The sequence below is a fragment of the Syzygium oleosum genome, unplaced genomic scaffold (genome assembly GCF_021117445.2).
Source record: "Syzygium oleosum isolate NSW1041296 unplaced genomic scaffold, Sole_v2.1 Sole_v2.03, whole genome shotgun sequence".
Classification (NCBI taxonomy): Eukaryota; Viridiplantae; Streptophyta; class Magnoliopsida; order Myrtales; family Myrtaceae; genus Syzygium; species Syzygium oleosum.
Genome location: NW_026607487.1, coordinates 19,922,008 through 19,941,745, shown reverse-complemented (window position 1 = coordinate 19,941,745; position 19,738 = coordinate 19,922,008). Strand labels below are relative to the sequence as shown.

The 19,738-nt window shown below is 42.3% G+C and overlaps 1 protein-coding gene across 2 annotated transcripts; it reads left to right on the top strand.

Moving 5' to 3' along the window:
- Positions 1-13,740: 13,740 nt before the first annotated feature.
- On the top strand, positions 13,741-18,875 carry LOC115683843 (abscisic acid 8'-hydroxylase 2). 2 transcript variants are annotated; one of them, XR_008816110.1, is made up of 9 exons: positions 13,741-14,174; positions 14,279-14,600; positions 14,780-14,929; positions 15,217-15,471; positions 15,960-16,049; positions 16,193-16,378; positions 16,559-16,815; positions 17,129-17,247; positions 18,477-18,543. XR_008816110.1 is itself a non-coding variant. In XM_030608479.2 (8 exons), exons 1-8 carry the CDS (start codon positions 13,885-13,887, stop codon positions 18,583-18,585), a joined length of 1,521 nt encoding a protein of 506 aa, XP_030464339.1. In that variant the 5' UTR covers positions 13,748-13,884; the 3' UTR covers positions 18,586-18,875. The 2 variants fall into 2 exon arrangements, 1 of the variants encoding a protein (XP_030464339.1); XM_030608479.2 differs by lacking the exon at positions 16,559-16,815 and having other exon boundaries at positions 13,748-14,174; positions 18,477-18,875.
- Positions 18,876-19,738: the final 863 nt, after the last annotated feature.

Here is a 19,738-nt window from a genome sequence, read left to right as displayed (position 1 = left end):
CCATCTCGATTAGGATCACGCACTAGACAGTCCAGTTCATCAACCCCACGAGTTTGTTTAATAAAAGGGGTTCGCGCACGAGCGGACATGTTCGGCCGCTCGGGTACTCACTGGCTATTTAGTCAAACTTAGCTCTTTTCACTAGGAGAGGCCAATAAATATGTGTTTTTTTCTTACTTTTTTCCTACTTTCCCGCAAGGTTAAAAATTTGCATAAAGTGATCTATGTCGTAAGCACAGTCAATTTGCTAGCCCCAGAGTATCTCCTGGTAAAAACATTCTTTCGTGGGAGTTACGCCAACTGTTCTCAACTCTTTATTAAGTTGTCACATGGAAGCGTGACTAAATATTTTAAGAAAATTCTAAATAAGAATTTGGAATGGATTTTATTTCTAATATAAGCTCGAAGTGGCCATGGCAGTTTTAAATAAGGGTCTGACATTATCAGCCAACTAAATATTCCGGCCAGTCAAGGGTATTTTTATCCAAAGACAATATCAAGCTAAATTTGAATAAATTAGATTAATTATTAAGAATTCTAAAAGATTTTTAAAAAAGAAAAAAAAATACAGGCGCCCTCCCACTTGTGGCCGCCGTCCCATCGCTAGTGGGGCGCCAGCCATGGCCGGCGACCCTCGCCGACCAAAGGCGAGGGCCAGGGAGAGGGCCGCGACCCTCTCTCAAATCTTTATTTATATTATTAAAAAAGAGAGTAAATGACGAAAATGCCATTGACTAGCCGATTGAGATCGATCCCTTCTTTGAGATTGACATGGCAATTTCAGTCCCTTATTCAAAACAAAATCCATTTCATGCCATTATTTGATATTTTCTCAAATATCTAAGTATTGCGGATGTTCTCAAGCCGCGTGAGATAAACGGTAAATTACATTGAAACGATTTACCATAGTTCTTGTCAATACCCGTGTCGCGTCTCGTCGCGTCGCGTCGCGTCATGTCACTAGTCCAATGCCATGCTTTCCTCGGGCCGACGGTACTTTAATAAGATTCCCACATCAAAACCCGCATCGTCATCGATGAGGCATATACTATGGTCTTTAGGAACCATTTACCTCGGCGAAGGTGGATCATTCAGCGTACTGCTTTTTAACCGGTCTGTGTTCGAGGAAGTACTGCATGCCCACGTGGGTTAAAAGAACACCAGCAATCCCCCTAAAGGTCCACATGCGAACATGTGATCGAAACAAATGGGGGCATCCATCCCTCGTCAAGCCCTCGGTCCCCATGTAGTAAGACCTCTGCATCTCCAGATTCGTTCATATCTAATCGAAGATCGCCCGTGGGAGCGAAACAGTAGCTTCTGCATCTTCCTCTAGAAGAAACAGGGCGTTTAACAAGATTATATAATGTTGACCCTGGGATCACCTCGTTGGCCCCTTGAAGCGGAAGAAGCTTTGCATTTCGATATATGCTCGTGAACATCATCAGCGTGACTTGGTGACGAAGCATTAGGAGTGGAGGATGGTCGCTGTTGTCGACTGTTGGCTAGTCCTGGTGGTTGTACCAAGATTGGAATTGAACGTGCGCATACGTGAATGAAGGCCTGCACGTTTCCCATCTTCTTGTCTTCATGTGTTGGGCTCGATTTCGGTAAAAAATTGATTGCAGATTCGGATCTAGATATTGGACTTTCGTGTTATGGGAAACGGGTTTTTGGAATACAAAAAACTCGTGATTCTGAAATTGTAAATGAACAAGGATGATAGATTTATAATCATTCTCCGACAAAAAAACAGTAGGTTAAAAAGCAAGCTAGTGATTCACGAATTTTTATTCATATGAATTTAAGTTTGAAGTGAATTTTTTCACGCTTTTTAGATATCCCACTGTTACCATTGCACCAATAAATTTTTAAAAAAAATTATTCTGTATATCTTTGATAACTATCCACCACATTTTCTTTTTGGTCAAACTATCCCCTACATTCAGTAAGGTAAATAATCGCTCAATTTCCCTTTATACATAACTCATCCATCATCACCCGCGTTAGTCAACACTAACTATTATCTGTTATCGTCAAACAAGAAGAAGGACATCTCACCCTCTATTACTTAACACATCAGCAATAATCAATCTCAGGGTCCAGAGTAAGCCACGCTACGATACCCTCGCATACACATCTCTCTCTCTCTCTCTCTCTACCCTATCAACCAGATCCTCCAAAGCGCTCGTCATCCGGTCGTCATCGTCCACGTTAGCGCCTGTCATTATCTTTTTGTCTCTGTGAAGTCGCATGTGGGGGAACTCGTGATGCTTAGGCGACCTTTGACCAGCCGCGCGTCGCCTGAGCCCAGCAGGGAGCTTCACTCACATTTCGCGACCTCGCAGAGAGATAGAGGTGGGGCGGGGAGGCTGCGACAGTGAAAGTGGCGGCCGGAGTCGCATATGCGACGATCGGTGGCGATGGAGCTTCCTATGCTCAACGGCGGATACATCAAGGGATGGGCAGAGTTGTAGGTGAGCAGGGGGGCTGGGAAAGGAGGAGAAGAGGAAGAGAGAATAGAGGAAGAAAATTAATAGATTTCAAACATAAAAAACAATCGTGGTGATGTGTCAAGTGTCTAAGTAATATAAATATAAGATGCAATTTTAATCCCCTATTTATGAGTATAAAAAAGGGTATAAGTTTTACATAACTCAAGTTAAGAAATAGTTTCGTTTGGCAGTGGGTCACGTATCTTCTCTTTTCGGATCTATCTCGTCCTTGTAAATTGTTTTGTGATTATCGGAATAAAAGATTTAAACAATATTTCCTTCCAAGAAACGTCAAATTCAAAAGAACAACTATCTATGAAGGGCTGTATACGGGTGATGTTCAATTCTAACTTTACTTTCGCAAATTTTTACATCATTCACATAATGACTTATTATAAATGAAAAATCCATAATCTATTAAAATTTTGAAATTTTGACAATTAAGATCGTATTTAATTTGTCTCGACTTTTCCAATTTTCAATTATGTCTCCTTTTCAAATTTTGGAAAGAGAGTCAAATTTAATAAGCAGCCAAGGACTTGCACCAGACCTAACAAAGCTGTGTTGTGGCAATATATATTATAAATATCTATAAAAAAATCAGTCACGATTAATTTTCATTCACTATTAATTTTCAGGTCTACCTCTGTGATAACAATAATATAGAATCTTGATATTAATTTCTGAAGCATTAACTAATTATATTTTTGTACTGAATGCGAATGTAATGATTACAGTCCCAAATAGCCCACCCGTGTGAATGATTACATTAGTAGAGTTTCGAATGATGACTATATATTTGGCATCTTTGGAAGTAAATAAATTCAACAAGAGAGTCGACATTTTTAGTATGACTCATGTAACCTAAGTGCTTATTTTTAGTGGAGATTCATTCGTGGATGTCTCAATAATTTCTGGGACCCGCCTCTAATTATCACAAATATGAACAATATCCACGTTTAGATTTAGATAAATTTACGCATCGATTATGTTCTTGACTTGTAAACGGCCTCTTATTTGCACTGTCAAAGCACACTTCCTCCAACGTAGCCCGTAACTCCATCTCTTCTGCACAGTAAGTAACTAAGTATGCTAATCTAGTCTCACGTGGAGTGCTTGGCCTTGGTAGGAAGGAAACCCTTGTTTTTCCTCTGCTTTTTCTACACCAGAAAAGGCCGCACAATCAAAAGTCTCTATACGTGTGAGTGGGATTAGCTAAACTCGCACTAATCATGGTTTAATAAGCTATTTTAATTGTCCACTACCTGTTGAAAAAAGACGCGCAGACATTGGAATTTGGAAATGCTAGTTCATCGCTTTCGGTAGCTTTCTTCGTTTAGATCGAAAAAGGATTATAAAAATTAGGGTTTCGGATGGGAGACAGTCGGATGACTTAGCTGATGGCTTGCATCACAATCCTTATACGAATGAGATTCGACCATTATGAGAACTGCACGACTTCCTTGTATCCACATGTTGATGTTAGTCGATTTCGCCTGTACAACACACCTGCCTGTCAATAACCCGAGTCTTGCTGATGAGGGAGAATAACATGAATCAATGACCGTGGCCCTGTCTTATACCATATAGCTAATCGTAACAAGATAACCCCAGAGTTTTTCATGATTGTTGGGAAATAACTCTAAAATATCTTGAAGGCAAATTATCAAAAAAAGTCCTAAATTCATTACGCTTGTGCTCATTCAGCCTTAAATCTTTTAATTTAGCCCCGATTTGCCAATTTAGTTGTTTCGGCCAATTTTGGCCGGGAATCACTGATGTGGACGCAGACAGTGCTATATAGGACGGCTGGTGCTAAAAATGACAAATTTTATAATTTTTTTAAAAATTTTATGAATTTTTTTATGTTTTTTTATTCTTTCTTTCTTTTTCTTTTTATTCTTCTTAGCCCGACGAGGGTCGTCAACTAGGGCTTAGTGGCCCTCACCTGTGGTTGGCCAACGACCCTTGTTGGGCTTAGAAGAAGAAAAAGGAAAAGAAAAAAGAAAGAAAATAATTTTTTTAAAATTTCAAAAATTTATAAAATTTGTCCACGTTAGCATTAGCCGTGTCATATAAAACGGTCGACATTCATTTCAGCAATTTGGGTCGTAAGGACTAAATTGATAAATCGTCAAAAGGTTTAGGATTAAATTGGCAAAATCAAAAGATTCGAAACTGAAGTGGCACGAGCATAATAGGTTTAGAACTTTTTTGGTAATCTCCCAAAATTTTTGATGATATAGAAACTTAGTACAACTATTTTAATGAAGTTAGTTAGGTGTGCAAAGCTTTAAATTAAACCTTATAGGGGCAAAATTCTTATTTTATAAGCATTTGAGCCAAATTTTACCGAGTCTGGAAATCTACAGAAAGGTGTAAAAGTTGAATGCTTTCCATATATTGATTTGAGGACCGTGGAGTTTCAAAATTGAAAACTCAACTCATTGCATTGAAGTATGATGCTATAATATTGTCCATGGACTAATTTGCTAAAGAGATTTATGTGATGTGTGATCAAAACTTGCCATTAATAAAAGATAACCTGCCACCAATTGAAAATTTGATTGATAGTCTAGATTGAGGGAAGAGTCTGCGCATGTTTCCCGAGAAATTTGCCGAAATCTTTTATAGAGAATTAGATGGATATGACGGCTATACAATCCAATGCAATTTGGAGTTTTATATAACGGAGAAAACTGGGGCAAAAGTAACAAAATCGAAAAGGGCCAAAATAAGAAACATTTACAATTCTGATTGGTTCTTTGAGTCTGTATCTTTTATAAATATCCATTTGAGAACTATTCCAAGACTTAGCACGCGAGTGACAAACCTATTGGCAAACACGCAAGACAAATGATTGTACTTAAAGAGGAGAAACAGTACGTAGAGGACTCCCTTGATTTGTAATTCGAAAAAAGAACTATTTGAAGGGTTCAATAGTCACTTTAAGCGTACAACGAAGGTAGCAGTAGGTGGAGTCATTCGCATGGCAGCAAATTCTACACTTGTGACAAGGCAATCTCTGTACTTTAGACATGATTAGTGAAATTTAGCCTACTTGAATTACAATTGAAAGAGAAGATTAGGCACACTCAATCGGAAATTTGTACACTAACCAAACCTCGAAACGCCATAAATCCATAGACACAGCCAAACCGAAACTCTATAAATCCCATTTGTAATCTCTCTTTCCTAAACTCATTAGTTTCTGCTACTTATATTATTAATTCACGCCGCATTGCATGGAGAAGTGATATTCTCCGCATTGTGGGAGTTGATCCTTCTTCTTTTCATCAAAAATGCAAACATGGCGTGTGCACCAGTCGAACACGAACGTAATTATCAATAAGCAGAATTTACAAAATAAAGCCGCTCCCAGAATAATTACATTATAAGCATTGGCACCGCTGCGTAGTACACATTATAAAAACAAACCAAAAACTCTTCTTCTTCGCTCTCTCGCCAAGAAGAAAAAATATGGCCAACGGGCGACCAAAACACATCGAGCGACCAGCATTCGTTCATGTCGTATATACTTCAAGAGCAAGCTTGCCGTTTACCGGCAGCGAAGAGAAGCTCCAGATCGTCCGGAGCCTGGAAATATCCGTTCTTGGGAGGACCCCTCTTCTTGCCGCCGCCGCACATCGGCTTCTTCCTCGGCGGCGGGGGCGGCGCCGACGCCGCCCGTATCCTGAACTCGCCGCGCGTCGGCGTCGCGCAGCCGTCCTCCTCCATTGTCATCACCGCCGCCTCGCAGGGCATCTCGTCCTCGCTCCCCATCTCCTCCTCGATCAATCAAACCAGAGCGAGACAGTATACAACCAAAAAAGAAACACGAAAAGGAAGCTACAAAAACAGAATGTCGGCGAAGTAGCGAAAGGATTGGCGATGAAAATGCGTTGCGTTTTCTGAGAAACTGAGGTGAGCTCGGGGAGTTTAAGAAACTGAGGAAAAGGAGTAGTGCGGAAGGTTTAAGAAAGAGGAGAGAGGGGTGCGTGGCGTGTTCTGGAAGTTGGTGAGGGGTTCGGTCGTGCGTGTGGTGGATAAGGCGACAGCTCAGCAGGGTGTGGGGCTAACGTGTTCGTCCCCGGAGCGACGTGGGCGGGACACGTGGCGGCTCGGAGGCGCCCCGCGCCAAAAAATTCGTAGGGGAGGCCGGTGGCGGGAAGGGCGGGAAAAAGCCCTGCCCTCCCTTGCGGGTTTGAATCTCGGCCTCTAGTTTTTCGAAAATATAAACGGAGGTATGATTTTATGGTGAGCCGTATTAGTCCTCCCACTTTTGAAGTGTGAGGCGAAATATTGCGTAACTTACTAATCCTCGAAAAAAGATATGCGCACCGGAAATTTTAAAATTTATCACGAAAGTACGATTGAGCCCTAACACTTGCAAAGAATGCAATTAAGTTATAAAACTCGTTGAATTGGTGCGATTGAGTCATTCTGTTAACTTCATCCAACTTGATTAACAGAAAATGCTGACGTGATTTTTTTTAAAAATATTTTCTCTCTCCTATGTGGCGATGGCGTAGTTAAAACATAAAACATAAGACCGTTTTGATCCATACAATTTTTTTTAGTACAAAATTTTTTTAAATTAAATTTAAAAAATAATCTAAAAAAGAAGAAAAAAAAAGGACAGTTAGACCAGGCGGAGAGGGCCACAAGACCCTTACCGCTAGGTGTATACAAAACGGATCGATCGAACTGAGAACCGCCCGAATCAGCCGGCTGTTCTCGAAGGCGTCGGTCCGGTTCTCGATTCCATAAAATTAGAACCGGTGATTTTCGGTCCAGTCCCCGATTCCAAGAAGGAACCAGATCGCCCAGACTGGACAAATTATATCTTATTTATTTATTTATTGTAAATTTCGCGCATGCTCTCCTCTTTCTCTATTGGTGAGGGACAATAGAGAGAAAGCAGGGGGAGACTCCATAAGCGATTTTCTCGGGAGTGTTTTCTCTCAAAAGTCATTTGCAGAATCGGCCATTGAACACTACTCCCGCACCTACCATTGATAAGCCTCCACACTACTGGTTCAGCTCCTCACCCACCCATTCATGCACATGTTGGATTTAAATGATCTGATGTTGTTGACTGCGAACATTCCTTAATGATTTTTTTCAACTCCGGATGTGAGTTTGAGTCCCGAAATGGTTAATATTCCCTCCTTAAACCATTGCACACCATGTGTTCGACAAAAGTCCTGAACATACGTGTCTTCGATTTTGCACTATTCTGAGTATATGCAAATATGGGTCATATGATAGAGAGATTCTTTCGATGGCCAAGTTTGATTTCGGTTAGATTTCTTTGTCACGAGACTAAATCTGCCCACATTCCTTTTGTTCTTTGTTTTTACTCTATTTTGGCATGTTCCCATGACCGTCAATTATTATAAACTCACCGTTCCATTGGACTGACTGGTCCGGTCTTCTGTTCCAAAAACTATAAACCGATTCTTCTAGTCCAGTTGGAACCGAACCAGACCGGGAACCAATCACCCCTACTTACCAGCTTATAGTCCTCTCCATCGCTGCTCCACCGTTATCGGGAATGGCTACACTTTAGGACTTGATTGCATTTCGTAGCAAGTTTCAGGACTTCTAGTGAACATATCCTTGAAAAAACGTGAAATTTTAAATGCTACAAATTAATGTGAATTTTTTTATCTTAAGTTTTGATAAAGCCATATAGCTTCTTGAGAAATCAAACTTAACGTGTCATGTATAAAATGAAATTCTATCGAATTGAGATATTTGCATATATATGTCTTTACATGAAAAGATCAAATTTATCGGGGCATAAAGTGGCAAATTTTTACTATGCGAAATCGTTTTCTAGTTGCTCCCGCCTTTGTTCTTAAAGCAAGGTTCTAGTGCTAACGAAAAGATGATGGACCCGCACCACAAATAATGCCAAGTAAAACCACATTATTTGGAACAAGATTCGAAGCGCGACACAAAGTCACGAAGTTGTCTTGAAACGAAGCTTGGGATTGACATTACTCTTCGAATATAAGGGTCTTTGCCAATTGGCCCATATCTGGCCCATCTGCCAAATTATGGGCTTGTCTAGTTCGTGATTTTGTTGGTAGGAATGAATCGTGGCCCATTGTGTTGAACCATTTTTTGGGTGTGGCTAAGAGATGTGTTAAAACAATGTGGCCTGCTAGTCTTGGCACTGTACAATGAAGAGATGCTTCCCATATAATGTAATGATTCTATATGATTTTTTTGGCTAGCCCAGCACCAACTCTTCGATATATTTATTACTGGAAACATCTCTGATTCCTTCGGCGAAATATACATGTTTGTGAAGATGCGGACAACTCGAAGCACAAGTCTAGCATATTGATACGTTCAAGAAAAAAACCACTTTAAATAGAGTTGATTTTTTTTATAGACAAAAACTCGTGCTCGGAAATAGATAGTACGTTATTATTGTTTTCTTTATTGAGTATGGGTTTCTTTAGTCCAAGTGTATCTTGTATTTACCAAGAATTATTTTCCTTGGTGGTAAACCACCCATCGGATAGACTAGACCTCGAAGACTGCAAAGTAGATGCCATAGTAACCAACACAATAAAAGATAGAAGCATTTGAATTGTTTTTATTTAGTTATGTCTTTTTTATCTTGTATCTATTTATGAAATAAACAAAAAATAGGATCTTTGTATTTGGCTCAATCCTTTTAGTAAAAGATTAGGCCGAGTTTAATTACAATTCAATTTGAGAAAATGAACTGTAATTATTAGATTACCTCCGCCCACAAGCCAAAAACAGCAACCGGGTCTCTACCCTTTAAGAGATGGAGGGGCAAAAGTTTTAAGAATTCAAGAGAAGATCACAGCAAGACGAGCCATTTGTCGTTACGATAAGTGTCAAATGGAAGTGAGGCAATGTATGCAGTTTAGGCATCCTATTAGATCGGTAGATTTGAAACTTGTTCCTCCCCGACCCAATCAATTTGATCAGGTATTCGCCATCTATTTTCATCGTTTGACTCGTTGACAACACGAAAAAACTAAAAGCCTCGCCCTTCGGATAGATTTCTCGAAATCAAGGAAAGAAAAGAAGAACCGCGATAGGAGTTAATAGTTAGAATCAAAGAGAAGGTTTAGATGAGATCTCTCGAAACAATACTTAGGGTTTCGTTTGGATCATCGTTGCTGATATTACTCAATTACAAAATATACACGAGTAAGCTGGCGGAAGAAGGCGAGACTTTAGCAACTTCGAACTTTCAAACGCATGAGAGTGGGCTGCCCAATATGACGTTGGACTTCTTGAAAAAATAAAATATGATGTTGGACTCAACATGAGGTCTGGAACCCTAATACTTTCTCTGTTTCGCTTGAAGTCATGCAAAAGATATACGATCGGATCGGATCGGATCGAATCGAAACGAGGAGAGATCTGACAAAAACCTCTCCAAGGATACGTGAAGGCTCTCGCCAAAGTCGAAAGAATCACTACGCCGCCCTCGGGTGGCGGAGATCCAAATCCCAACTCGAACTCTTCTGAATATACAATTTATAAATCGCAAATATCTTCTTGATAGGAAGCCAAAAGAATACAAAAATGATTTCCGTGTGGCTAAGCTGACAATCATATCTTCGCCTGCCAAAAACATATCTTCCTCGGTTCCTTTGCGTCTCCCTTCAGTTCGGCCAGGCCAAAAACAAAGTCAGAAAAATCGAAAAAAATCCGTGAAATAACACCAAGTTCGTTCCCCCCCCGTATCCACACGTGTCGTTCGTCTTTTCAAAGAACAGATGCGAGCGCGACTTTCTGCGCTTGACCGTGTGTGGTTGTGGTTGTGGTTGTGGCTGTGGTTGTGGAGGAGAGTTCATGTTACCCCCCCAAAGGCCTCATCAAGACGCGATGAACGGGGGGGCACGTCGCGGTTGAGACCTCGGTATCATTGACGAGATCCATCGATGTGTCGGGCGTGAAGTCCTATTATTGATTACGCGAGTTTAAACCAGGCAAAGAAAGGGTTTCCAACTTCCGCGAGGAACTGTGGAGCCGACGGCTAAAGGAGAGAAGAAAAGGAAGGGAGAAAGACTCCAAAGATAGATATTGCTGGCGAAGCCCGACGGTGATGGCGAAGGAATTTTCAAAAAGGGCACCGTCCCCCGCGATCGCCACGTACGGCCCGTTGACAACTGGAGCGAATCCGGCGCGCCCCATTCCCCTTGATCCGCCCGGCCACTGGGCGCCTCACACGTACGCACCCCCCCCCCCCCCCGGCCGCCCGACCGCAATCAAAGCGTATCGGCCATCCCGAGGAGCGCGCGGCCACGCGGCGCGATCGGGGCCGTCGCCGTGTCCCCGAATGCCCACTGGCCCCGGAGATACGACGCATCGCCGGGGGTTGGGGGGATCTGATTGCGGCCCGCGCCCGCCGCGTTCCCGGGTCGGGGCTTACACGTGAGCACGTGCGGGGGGCTACAGGTGTGTGGTACGGACGCCTCCCTGGGCGCACGCGCGGCACGTGCGGACAGAGAGGAGGAGAACTCGAATTTGGGTTGCAGAGGGAGGGGACGGCTCCCCCGCCGAGCTAAGTGGCGACACCGCACTGCACCACTTGAGCTGTGGGTGCCGCGGTGAACGTGGAGGAGCGTCTCGCCGTACATAAATTCGTGTTATTTTGGTTATTAATGAGAATTATCTCCCTCCCATAAGTGTTTTGATGAAAAGTCTTGCCATTTTAATTAAAATCGGGTCATCCATTTAATATCTGGCATTTCCGACATATACTGAGGTTCATATCATTCCGACTCAAGTAAATTATCGTGTCGGATTTACCTTATCCAACATCAAATGCGAGATGGATTCACAATAACAAGTCACGATCAACAACAAATTAAATTTTCTTCATTTACTAACTGTGACTATTTGTTTTCATAATTTTCTTTTTCAATCAAATCTTTTTTTTAATACATTAATGAGCAACATTTAGTAAAGAATTGCATGGATGACGCCGTAATGGCCTGTGCTAAAAAAACGTTATCCATCCAAAGACTTGCCATGATAAGGAAGATGGGGGGAACTTCATAATATGAGATGTCGAACTTTTGGACCGACGAATTTTCATTATATGCATGCAAAATTTTTGTCTAGGGGGAAATTAGTATTAAGAGCTACATAACATTTAAAGATGGAAACCATAATGGTCAACTGCATTGGGCATTGAACTCCATATTTATATAGCTCTAATGCCATGTTAAAATCGAGTACGCAACCATAGCTATCAGTAGAAATAATGCAGCTTACATCTTATATGTAAACAATTACAACACATGGATCTAACTTAGAAAGTGCATGGTTTGCCCTTTTTTCTTTTAATGTCCAGGTAGATCGTCGATGAAGAAAGGACCCTGAATTCTCAAGAGTTCTTCAGGAATCGTACCCCTACTCGACGGCCCATTCAATCAATTATATCATAACACTTTCCTTTGAAGGGAAATAAAAAAGTTTATTTACAGCACTCGACATTTAGAAATTAGTCGAGCGGACACAAAAGAAGGTGCTCCGGGAAAATCTAATAGAAATTGCTTCAATTGTCTATGGATCAAGTTCATATCACTATAGAACAAGAAATGCCATGAAGCGCACCCCCATGGTATAACCAATCACTATTTCTTAGTTTCGTGGACTCAATTCAATTTCGTAGAATCTTTCATTCACATTTTTTTTCCACCAAAAACGTTTTATAAAATTCTTGAACCCTCGAATGTGGAATATCCTACTTTACGCAGTTCACAAAGCTCCATGGTGTTTTCCCAACGGGAGCTCAAAAACAGTGAAGGGCCCGACAAGATCAGTTACGTAAGAGAAGCGCAAGCTCAATCGTCACTATTTTCTTCATCAGTACTTATCATGAGGTACCCTCGATCGACGCACCAATTTTTTTGCCCAAAAAGGCCCCATAAATGGTAAAAGTATGTAGGTCCAAGGATGAACCAGAATATGTGTAAGGCGCGAAACTAGGTAAGGCGACACCTAACCCGGTCATTACGAATGTGAGGCTGAAATCGAATCGAGTCGAGTCGAGTCGGCACGCGGGAGTTGAAGCCAGAAGAGTCCATGTTCGTTGGTCAGGGTGGGCTGTGCTGACCGGCGAAGGCGAAGGCGAAGGTGAAGGTAAAGGTGGGGAGGTTGTGGAAAATCACAACCATGCAATGTCCTTTTCTTTTATTTGTGGTTGGTGAAATTTCAGATTCGTTTTCTCCCTCTAGTTTCACGAATTAGGCAACAAAATCGCGATTGCTCGGGCTGAACTAGTAAGATTTCGCATCGACTTTTAGATGAATCGATCATTCACATGGTTCCCACTTGTTTAAGCACCTCATTCGAGCTTGCCAAATCACCTGAGAAGCATATTTTATTGATATGTTAATATCACACTGGAGAATTTATTTCTTCGTATGATAATTTAATTTAAATATCGATGCTCTTGTTTTGTGGGCAAATTCTGTATGTCCCTACAACGCTAGTATTGTTCACAACATTCCTATAGTCTATTGATTTTAGTTCCATGTGAGCCAAATGGCTTCTTGTCCCGGTATCAGATGGGAAAATGACACAAATAATTTATAAACTTTGGCTTAATATGTGATGTGGTCTCTAAACCTTAACCCAATATGCAATGTGATCCATGAACTTTTAATTTGTTCAATATGATCTATAATCTTTTGGTACATGTTCAAACTAGTCTTCGAACTATACGAAAATGTTTAATGTTGTTATTTCATTATATGTCAATCAAGGATCTTGCCGTTTGAGTTCAATCACACCTTGATTCGTCTAGTCGGATTCTACTTCAGCCCTTCTAAACCCTCGAGTTTGTGACAAATTTTTGCCTCCACATCGCTTACTAATCGGAGTCTTACGAAAAAATGCGTCCCAAGAAAATCAACACTTAATAGTCGCAGGCGCGGGATATGATACACACAACCCGAAAAAGATGATGCGATGGACGAAATCAATTCCATAAAAAAGATAATATTAAAAACTTAGCCTTCTATGCAATCAATCGTAGCTTACATATGGCCCAACAAAAAAAATCTCGTTTCGTATTTTTTTTTCTCAGAACGCCATTGGAATGATCTAATAAAGCGAGCTTGGAAAATTATAGGGAATAATGAGAGAGAGAGACCTTCCAAAGGGCAAAAGAAAGATGTGTTGTCATTGCGCTGGTGACGCCTGTCCCAGAAACTCCTCCAACTCTATATAAATCCAACCCCCACCTCTCTCCACATACTCTCTCTCCCTTCCTCCTCTTTCTCTCTCTCTCGCTAGCGCTCTCTGTCTCTCCGATCAAATCCGTTCGAGTGACAACTCGCTATCTATTGCGCGCAGTCTCCCTCACTCAGTGACCATGCAGCTTCTCTCACCCCCTTCCTTCTTCTATTCTTCTTCTTCTTCTTCTTCTTCTTGGTCGTCCGTGACCTCATCATTCTCTGCAACGTCGTCGCCTTCTCTCCTCCTCGTTCCTTTCGTGCTCTCCTATCTCCTCCTCCTCGTGCTCCTCCAATGGCGTCTCCACCAGAAGGGCGACGGCAAGCGCCGCCTCCTCCCGCCGGGCTCCATGGGCTGGCCTTACATTGGAGAGACCCTCAAGCTCTACACCCAGAACCCCAACGCCTTCTTCTCCATCCGCCAGAAACGGTACCCGCCCGTGCAACGCGTATGCTTCTTCTTCTTCTTGTTTCCTTTCCTGGGAGGAAACTCTTATGTTGTCAGGTTTGTGCATGTGTGTGTTCGTGTGTCAGGTACGGGGACGTGTTCAAGACGCACATACTGGGGTGCCCGTGCGTGATGGTGACCAGCCCGGAGGCGGCGAGGGTGGTGCTGGTGAGCCAGGCGCACCTGTTCAAGCCGACGTATCCCGCGAGCAAAGAGCGGATGATCGGACCGGACGCTATCTTCTTTCACCAAGGGGCTTATCACTCCCGGCTCAAGAAGCTCATTCAGGCCTCGTTCCTTCCTTCTTCCATTAAAGGGTCTGTCTCCGAGATCGAGCGCATCGTCCTCGCGCTCTTGCACGCTTGGAGAGATCGCTCCGTCATCAACACGTTGCACGAAATGAAGATGGTACGTCACGCAACTTACGTGTGTCGTCTTCTTGTTTTTGTTTGTTTTTTTTTAGTTCTCTGCGTCTCTTGGAGGTATTGTAGACGACGATGACGAAGAAGAATCTCTTCAAAGCTTTTCACTAGTTTTTTGTCTGAATCCGTTTTCATTTATTTATTTTCCATCTCGGGTTGTGCCAGTTTGCTTTCGATGTGGCAATGATTTCGGTCTTCGGAGGCGAAGTGGAGCTCGAATTGAAGAGCATCAAACACCTGTATCAACGCCTCACGGACGGTTACAATTCCATGCCTTTGGATCTTCCCGGCACTCCCTTTCGTAAAGCCATGAAGGTGAATCAAAATAACAACACCAAAAAGAAAAAAAATTGACCCGCATTATTCTTCTAGGAGAAAGAAAATAGAACGGAGCGCTTTCTTTCACGTAACAATTTTCCTGAATCTGCGAGACGCGTGTGGAACCGTCGCTAATACGTGTTGATATACTTGGTCTTTTAAGTTTCACTGTCCAGTGGACTGAATGATACGTGGTGACAACGGGAGATATCAATCAGCTGGCGAGAGTATGCTGATGGTTACAAGAGTTTTTTGACACTTACAGATTCTGGGCTTGCTTGCAGGCAAGAAGTCTCTTGAACGAGACATTGAGGGGGCTGATAGAGAAGAGAAGAAGAGAGAGCGACAAGGGTGATAGTGGAGGCTTGTTGGAGGTCTTGCTGAGGGCTAAGGACCCCAAAATGGACCAGCTCACCGATTCGCAGATTGCCGACAACGTGATCGGCGTCATATTCGCGGCTCACGACACCACCGCGAGTGTGTTGACGTGGGTGCTCAAGTACTTGCACGATAACAGCCATGTGCTCGAAGCTGTGACCGTGAGTTCCCACTCCATTTTCCTCCACCTACTACTGTTGTTCGTCCAGTCATTCTCGTGTTAGGAGGTGGAAAGAAAACAAAAGTAGCTCTTGAAATCTCACACCTCACAATTTTTGTTAGACACCCAAGGTGATGTTAGGTCACGTAATCGTTCTGCTTATGTACACCATATGTTCGGTTGATTTTTCATGTCGTTTTGAGATTTTTTTGGCATGATTTTCATCCTTTGGACCATGAGAATTCAGCATATTATTCTTAAAAAAAGAAATATATTTCTGAGCTTCCGCACTATTTTTTTTTTGGCATCTGTTTCTCTTTCCACTATTATGGTTCCTATCAAATTATTTCAATAAGAAGGATCCGCCCTGTATAGTGATGTATCAGTTCCTAAGATAACACACAGAATGGGATGCTTATTGTTGCGTTCTTTTGAAACATATATATTGTACTCAAGTATATGAACAAATGTACCAACATATGTTTTCAGAGGGAGCAAGAGGGTATTCGACGCAAATTGGTCGAGTCAAGCCGCAGTCTTACCTGGGACGACACTAGACGGATGCCATTGACAAGCCGGGTATATATCTGTCCGAACTTGAGGATATTTACTTAAGAGACACCAGCTCAGTCAAATATTTATCACGGAAAGTAGTCAATACTACACTTGAGTGTCGTGCCTATAGTTTCAACGATGCTGTAAGATTAACATGGTATGATCAGGTGATTCAAGAGACATTAAGGACGGCAAGTATACTGTCGTTCACATTTAGAGAAGCAGTGGAGGATGTGGAGCTCGAAGGATATGTGATCCCAAAAGGTTGGAAGGTCCTCCCTCTATTCCGAAGCATCCACCATTGCGAAGATTTCTTCCCTCAGCCCGACAAGTTTGACCCTTCGAGATTTGAGGTGATTAATCTCTCACTGCATTTAACACGAAAACAAATTTATTCTATCCCTTTCTTTTCCTGCTATACTACATTGTCTAGCAAGTAATTTATAGATTCATGTCGTGTCAAGAACCGCCTCCCCTAATAAATTTTTCCTGTGTGAATTCGGTACGGATGTATCTACTCGATGGAGTCGTAGCGGTATGAGAAGATACGGCCGAACAAGATACTGTCTATCACGAATGTCATCAAGATTCTTCAGTTGGGTCAGAGCATATGAATCATCCTTCAGTGTCTCTTCTTCCGGCAAGGCTCATTAGCCTCGGAGTTGTCCCTTTCATCAATATCTGTTTTTACATATGTGTGGATCATATGCATATATATGCTATTTCAAGGGATGTTGCTCGTGAAACCTATGAAGTATCCCAGTCCCACCACGTGAGTCGCTTTTGTAAGGTAGCAAACCTTGCAGTGAAGATACTTCCAATTGGAAGGATGTCTGTGTCATGTCCCCCCTATTGTCTACATTAAGACACTAGTACTAATTTTGGGTCATAAGGGATCGATCGCTCGAGTCTCGTCATGCACTAGACTAAATTTCTTATTCCTCGACACCAGTTGATCATGGTAGCGCACCAACTTAATGCTCTTGGACAAGTACTGAACACTGCACTCTTTGGATATCAAGCATGCGAATGATATACAACATTTGGGGGTCACGGATTGATTTGAATACATATTACGTCTCTTAATGTGTGATTTGGCGCAGGTGCCCCCAAGGCCGAACACGTACATGCCGTTCGGCAACGGAGTGCACTCTTGTCCTGGCAGCGAGCTGGCAAAGCTGGAAATGCTCGTCCTCCTTCACCACCTTACCATCTCCCACAGGTTCTTATCTTATCCCTTATCTTAACTTGGAAGCATTTTACACGATCGACCAAAATACGGACGACATACATACGTATCGCGGCGTCAAGTACGATACAAGTTCAAATCTCATACGTTAACGAGTTAAAAAAGTTAAATAACAAGGGATAAGTTAAAGGTCATGGATGCTGTGTGGAGATATGAACGACGAGGTGATTCATTCTGTGTTTTACGATTTACGGTCCCTCGATTTTTTCAAACATATTTAGTTTGGGTTAACGTTACGAGTTTAGGCAAATGATGGTGGAGAAACGGTCGCATGGGGGAACCATACACGTGTCCTTCATGCACGACGCAATAGTCAAACGCAATCCTCGTCTCTTTGCATGGGATCCAAAGTCCGCCTTAACTTCGAGACCTTGAAAACCTAGCGATGATGTTTCTGTCACGTTATGCCCCTCTTTCTTTCTTTCTTTCTTTCTCTTATCTTTTTTTTTTTGTCTTTTATTTTCTCTAATTCTAGTTTTTTCCGTTGCCAAGCAAACCTCAAAACTTAAAAAATCACTTTTGTTTTCTTTGTTAAAGACCAAACGATTGCCGTCCTCAATTTTTCAATCACATGCTTGGTCAAATACCCACCATAGCCATCGAGGTCCATTGTCATATTACAGCCAACGTTCGATTTTCTCAAATGGTCACAAGTGCACAAGTGACAAAGCGGCTCATATCGGGTGCAAAATCTGCGAACCCTGTCGTACGACATGCGACTTTAATTGAGCGGGACCATTCGGCCTCTGGTCGAACCGGAGGTTGAACCTAGTCCCCCTTTCGATGTCCCCCCAATCTCTTTCGTTTTTCTTCTTTTTGTTCCTTTTATCACCATCATCATCATCATTTGCAGATTCCGACGTGGATTCATCTCCTTCATCTCCATAGCCGTCGCAATCGCTTCCGAGTCCCCGAAAAATTTTCAGATTTTATCGCATCGAAAAATCTTAGATTTTCTGATCTTCACCGGACCAATCGCATGTTGGTTTTTAGTATGAGGGATAAAGATGGACAGGCTGGGGTACGGGGGTTTTGTAAGCGCATTGTTGTTCTAAACTCCACCACACTTGAGATCCCGACAAAAGAGAAGTGGGCGATAAAAATAAAATCTTTAAGCCACGTAGATTTCATCTACCACCTTCTCTTCACCATATATTTTGTCCGACGTAGGAACTCATCGTGCTGGTCTTGTTCGGCTGCAGGTGGGAAACTGTGGGAGAGGATGATGGTATACAGTATGGGCCTTTCCCAGTACCCAAAGGAGGCCTACCCATTAGAGTCCGGCCATGGAGGAGGGACCGGATCATCTGATGAAACACATGTTTTTAAAGGGTTCTAAGTCATGATTCTATCTTTAGTCCAGACCAGAACCTATGCTATCCCCCCCAATCTTAGCTTTCATTTCATATCTTTTTCGGTTTATTGGTGGAATTGGCCGCCATTGTGAAGTTTAGGAGGATCACTCTCCATTCTCTTTTTTCGATTTGTGTAAAGCGCGGAGTTTGTGAAGACAAGGTGGGAACGACAACGAATGTTGTCGAACCTCTCCAAATGCTCGACGACGGTTAATGAAAAGGATGCTCTACTCATCTTGTGATCTCTTTTTCTGTGGTCTTCCTTTTTCCTATGGCTCTAACATGATGTAACGGTGTGTGCTCGGACAACGATTTCTGGTGTCTGACTCAGAGTCGTATATCCAAATGAATTCGCCCAAAGCATCTCCATGTACCTGGGATGTAGACTGGGGGCGAATCATCCACGTAAGCGCACTGTCCAAGCAGTCATATTAGCCTACGTGGACGACTATCCATGCCTAGTTGGAGATGTAGTTGGAGATGTTGGTTCTGAATGCTCGCTAGAGCTATCCGAAAAGACGCAATTCATAAAAGATCAGTAGGAGACCGAGACAAAAAATGCGGCAAGGCAACCACGAAAGAGACTAGTATTGCGGCCTGTAATGCAACTACCAATCAGTTTAATGATCAGCATCAGCAACTCAATGTCAAGCGAGAAGATTTCTTTCTAAACGAGAGGACCCGTTTATACTTTCATGACCAAGAATAGTTCTTGCATGTCAATTCTGTGTTAAGAAAGACGCAAAATTGTCTCTCTACTCATTACCTTGCCCCCCACTATTGCTCCTAACACGGAGGCTAGGTTGTGAAAAATCAGGAGAACCGCACTGAGTTGGAAAACTCTCTCTGTCACTCCACACAATTGCAGATGGGGTGTTATATTCCACCACCAATTCCTAACCATTTCACAGCTCAATATCAAATCCAGAGTTGCCCTAAAGAAAATTTAACGACTGCTTTTTTATCCTTGATCTACAGAATCCTTGATAGCAAAACAATAGGCAAGTTATCTTATATACGATTACATTCCTCAACAATGAATTTTCCATCGGATCCAATAAACGTAAAATCGGATCCAAGTGCATCAAGTGACCCGTACCAATATGCAG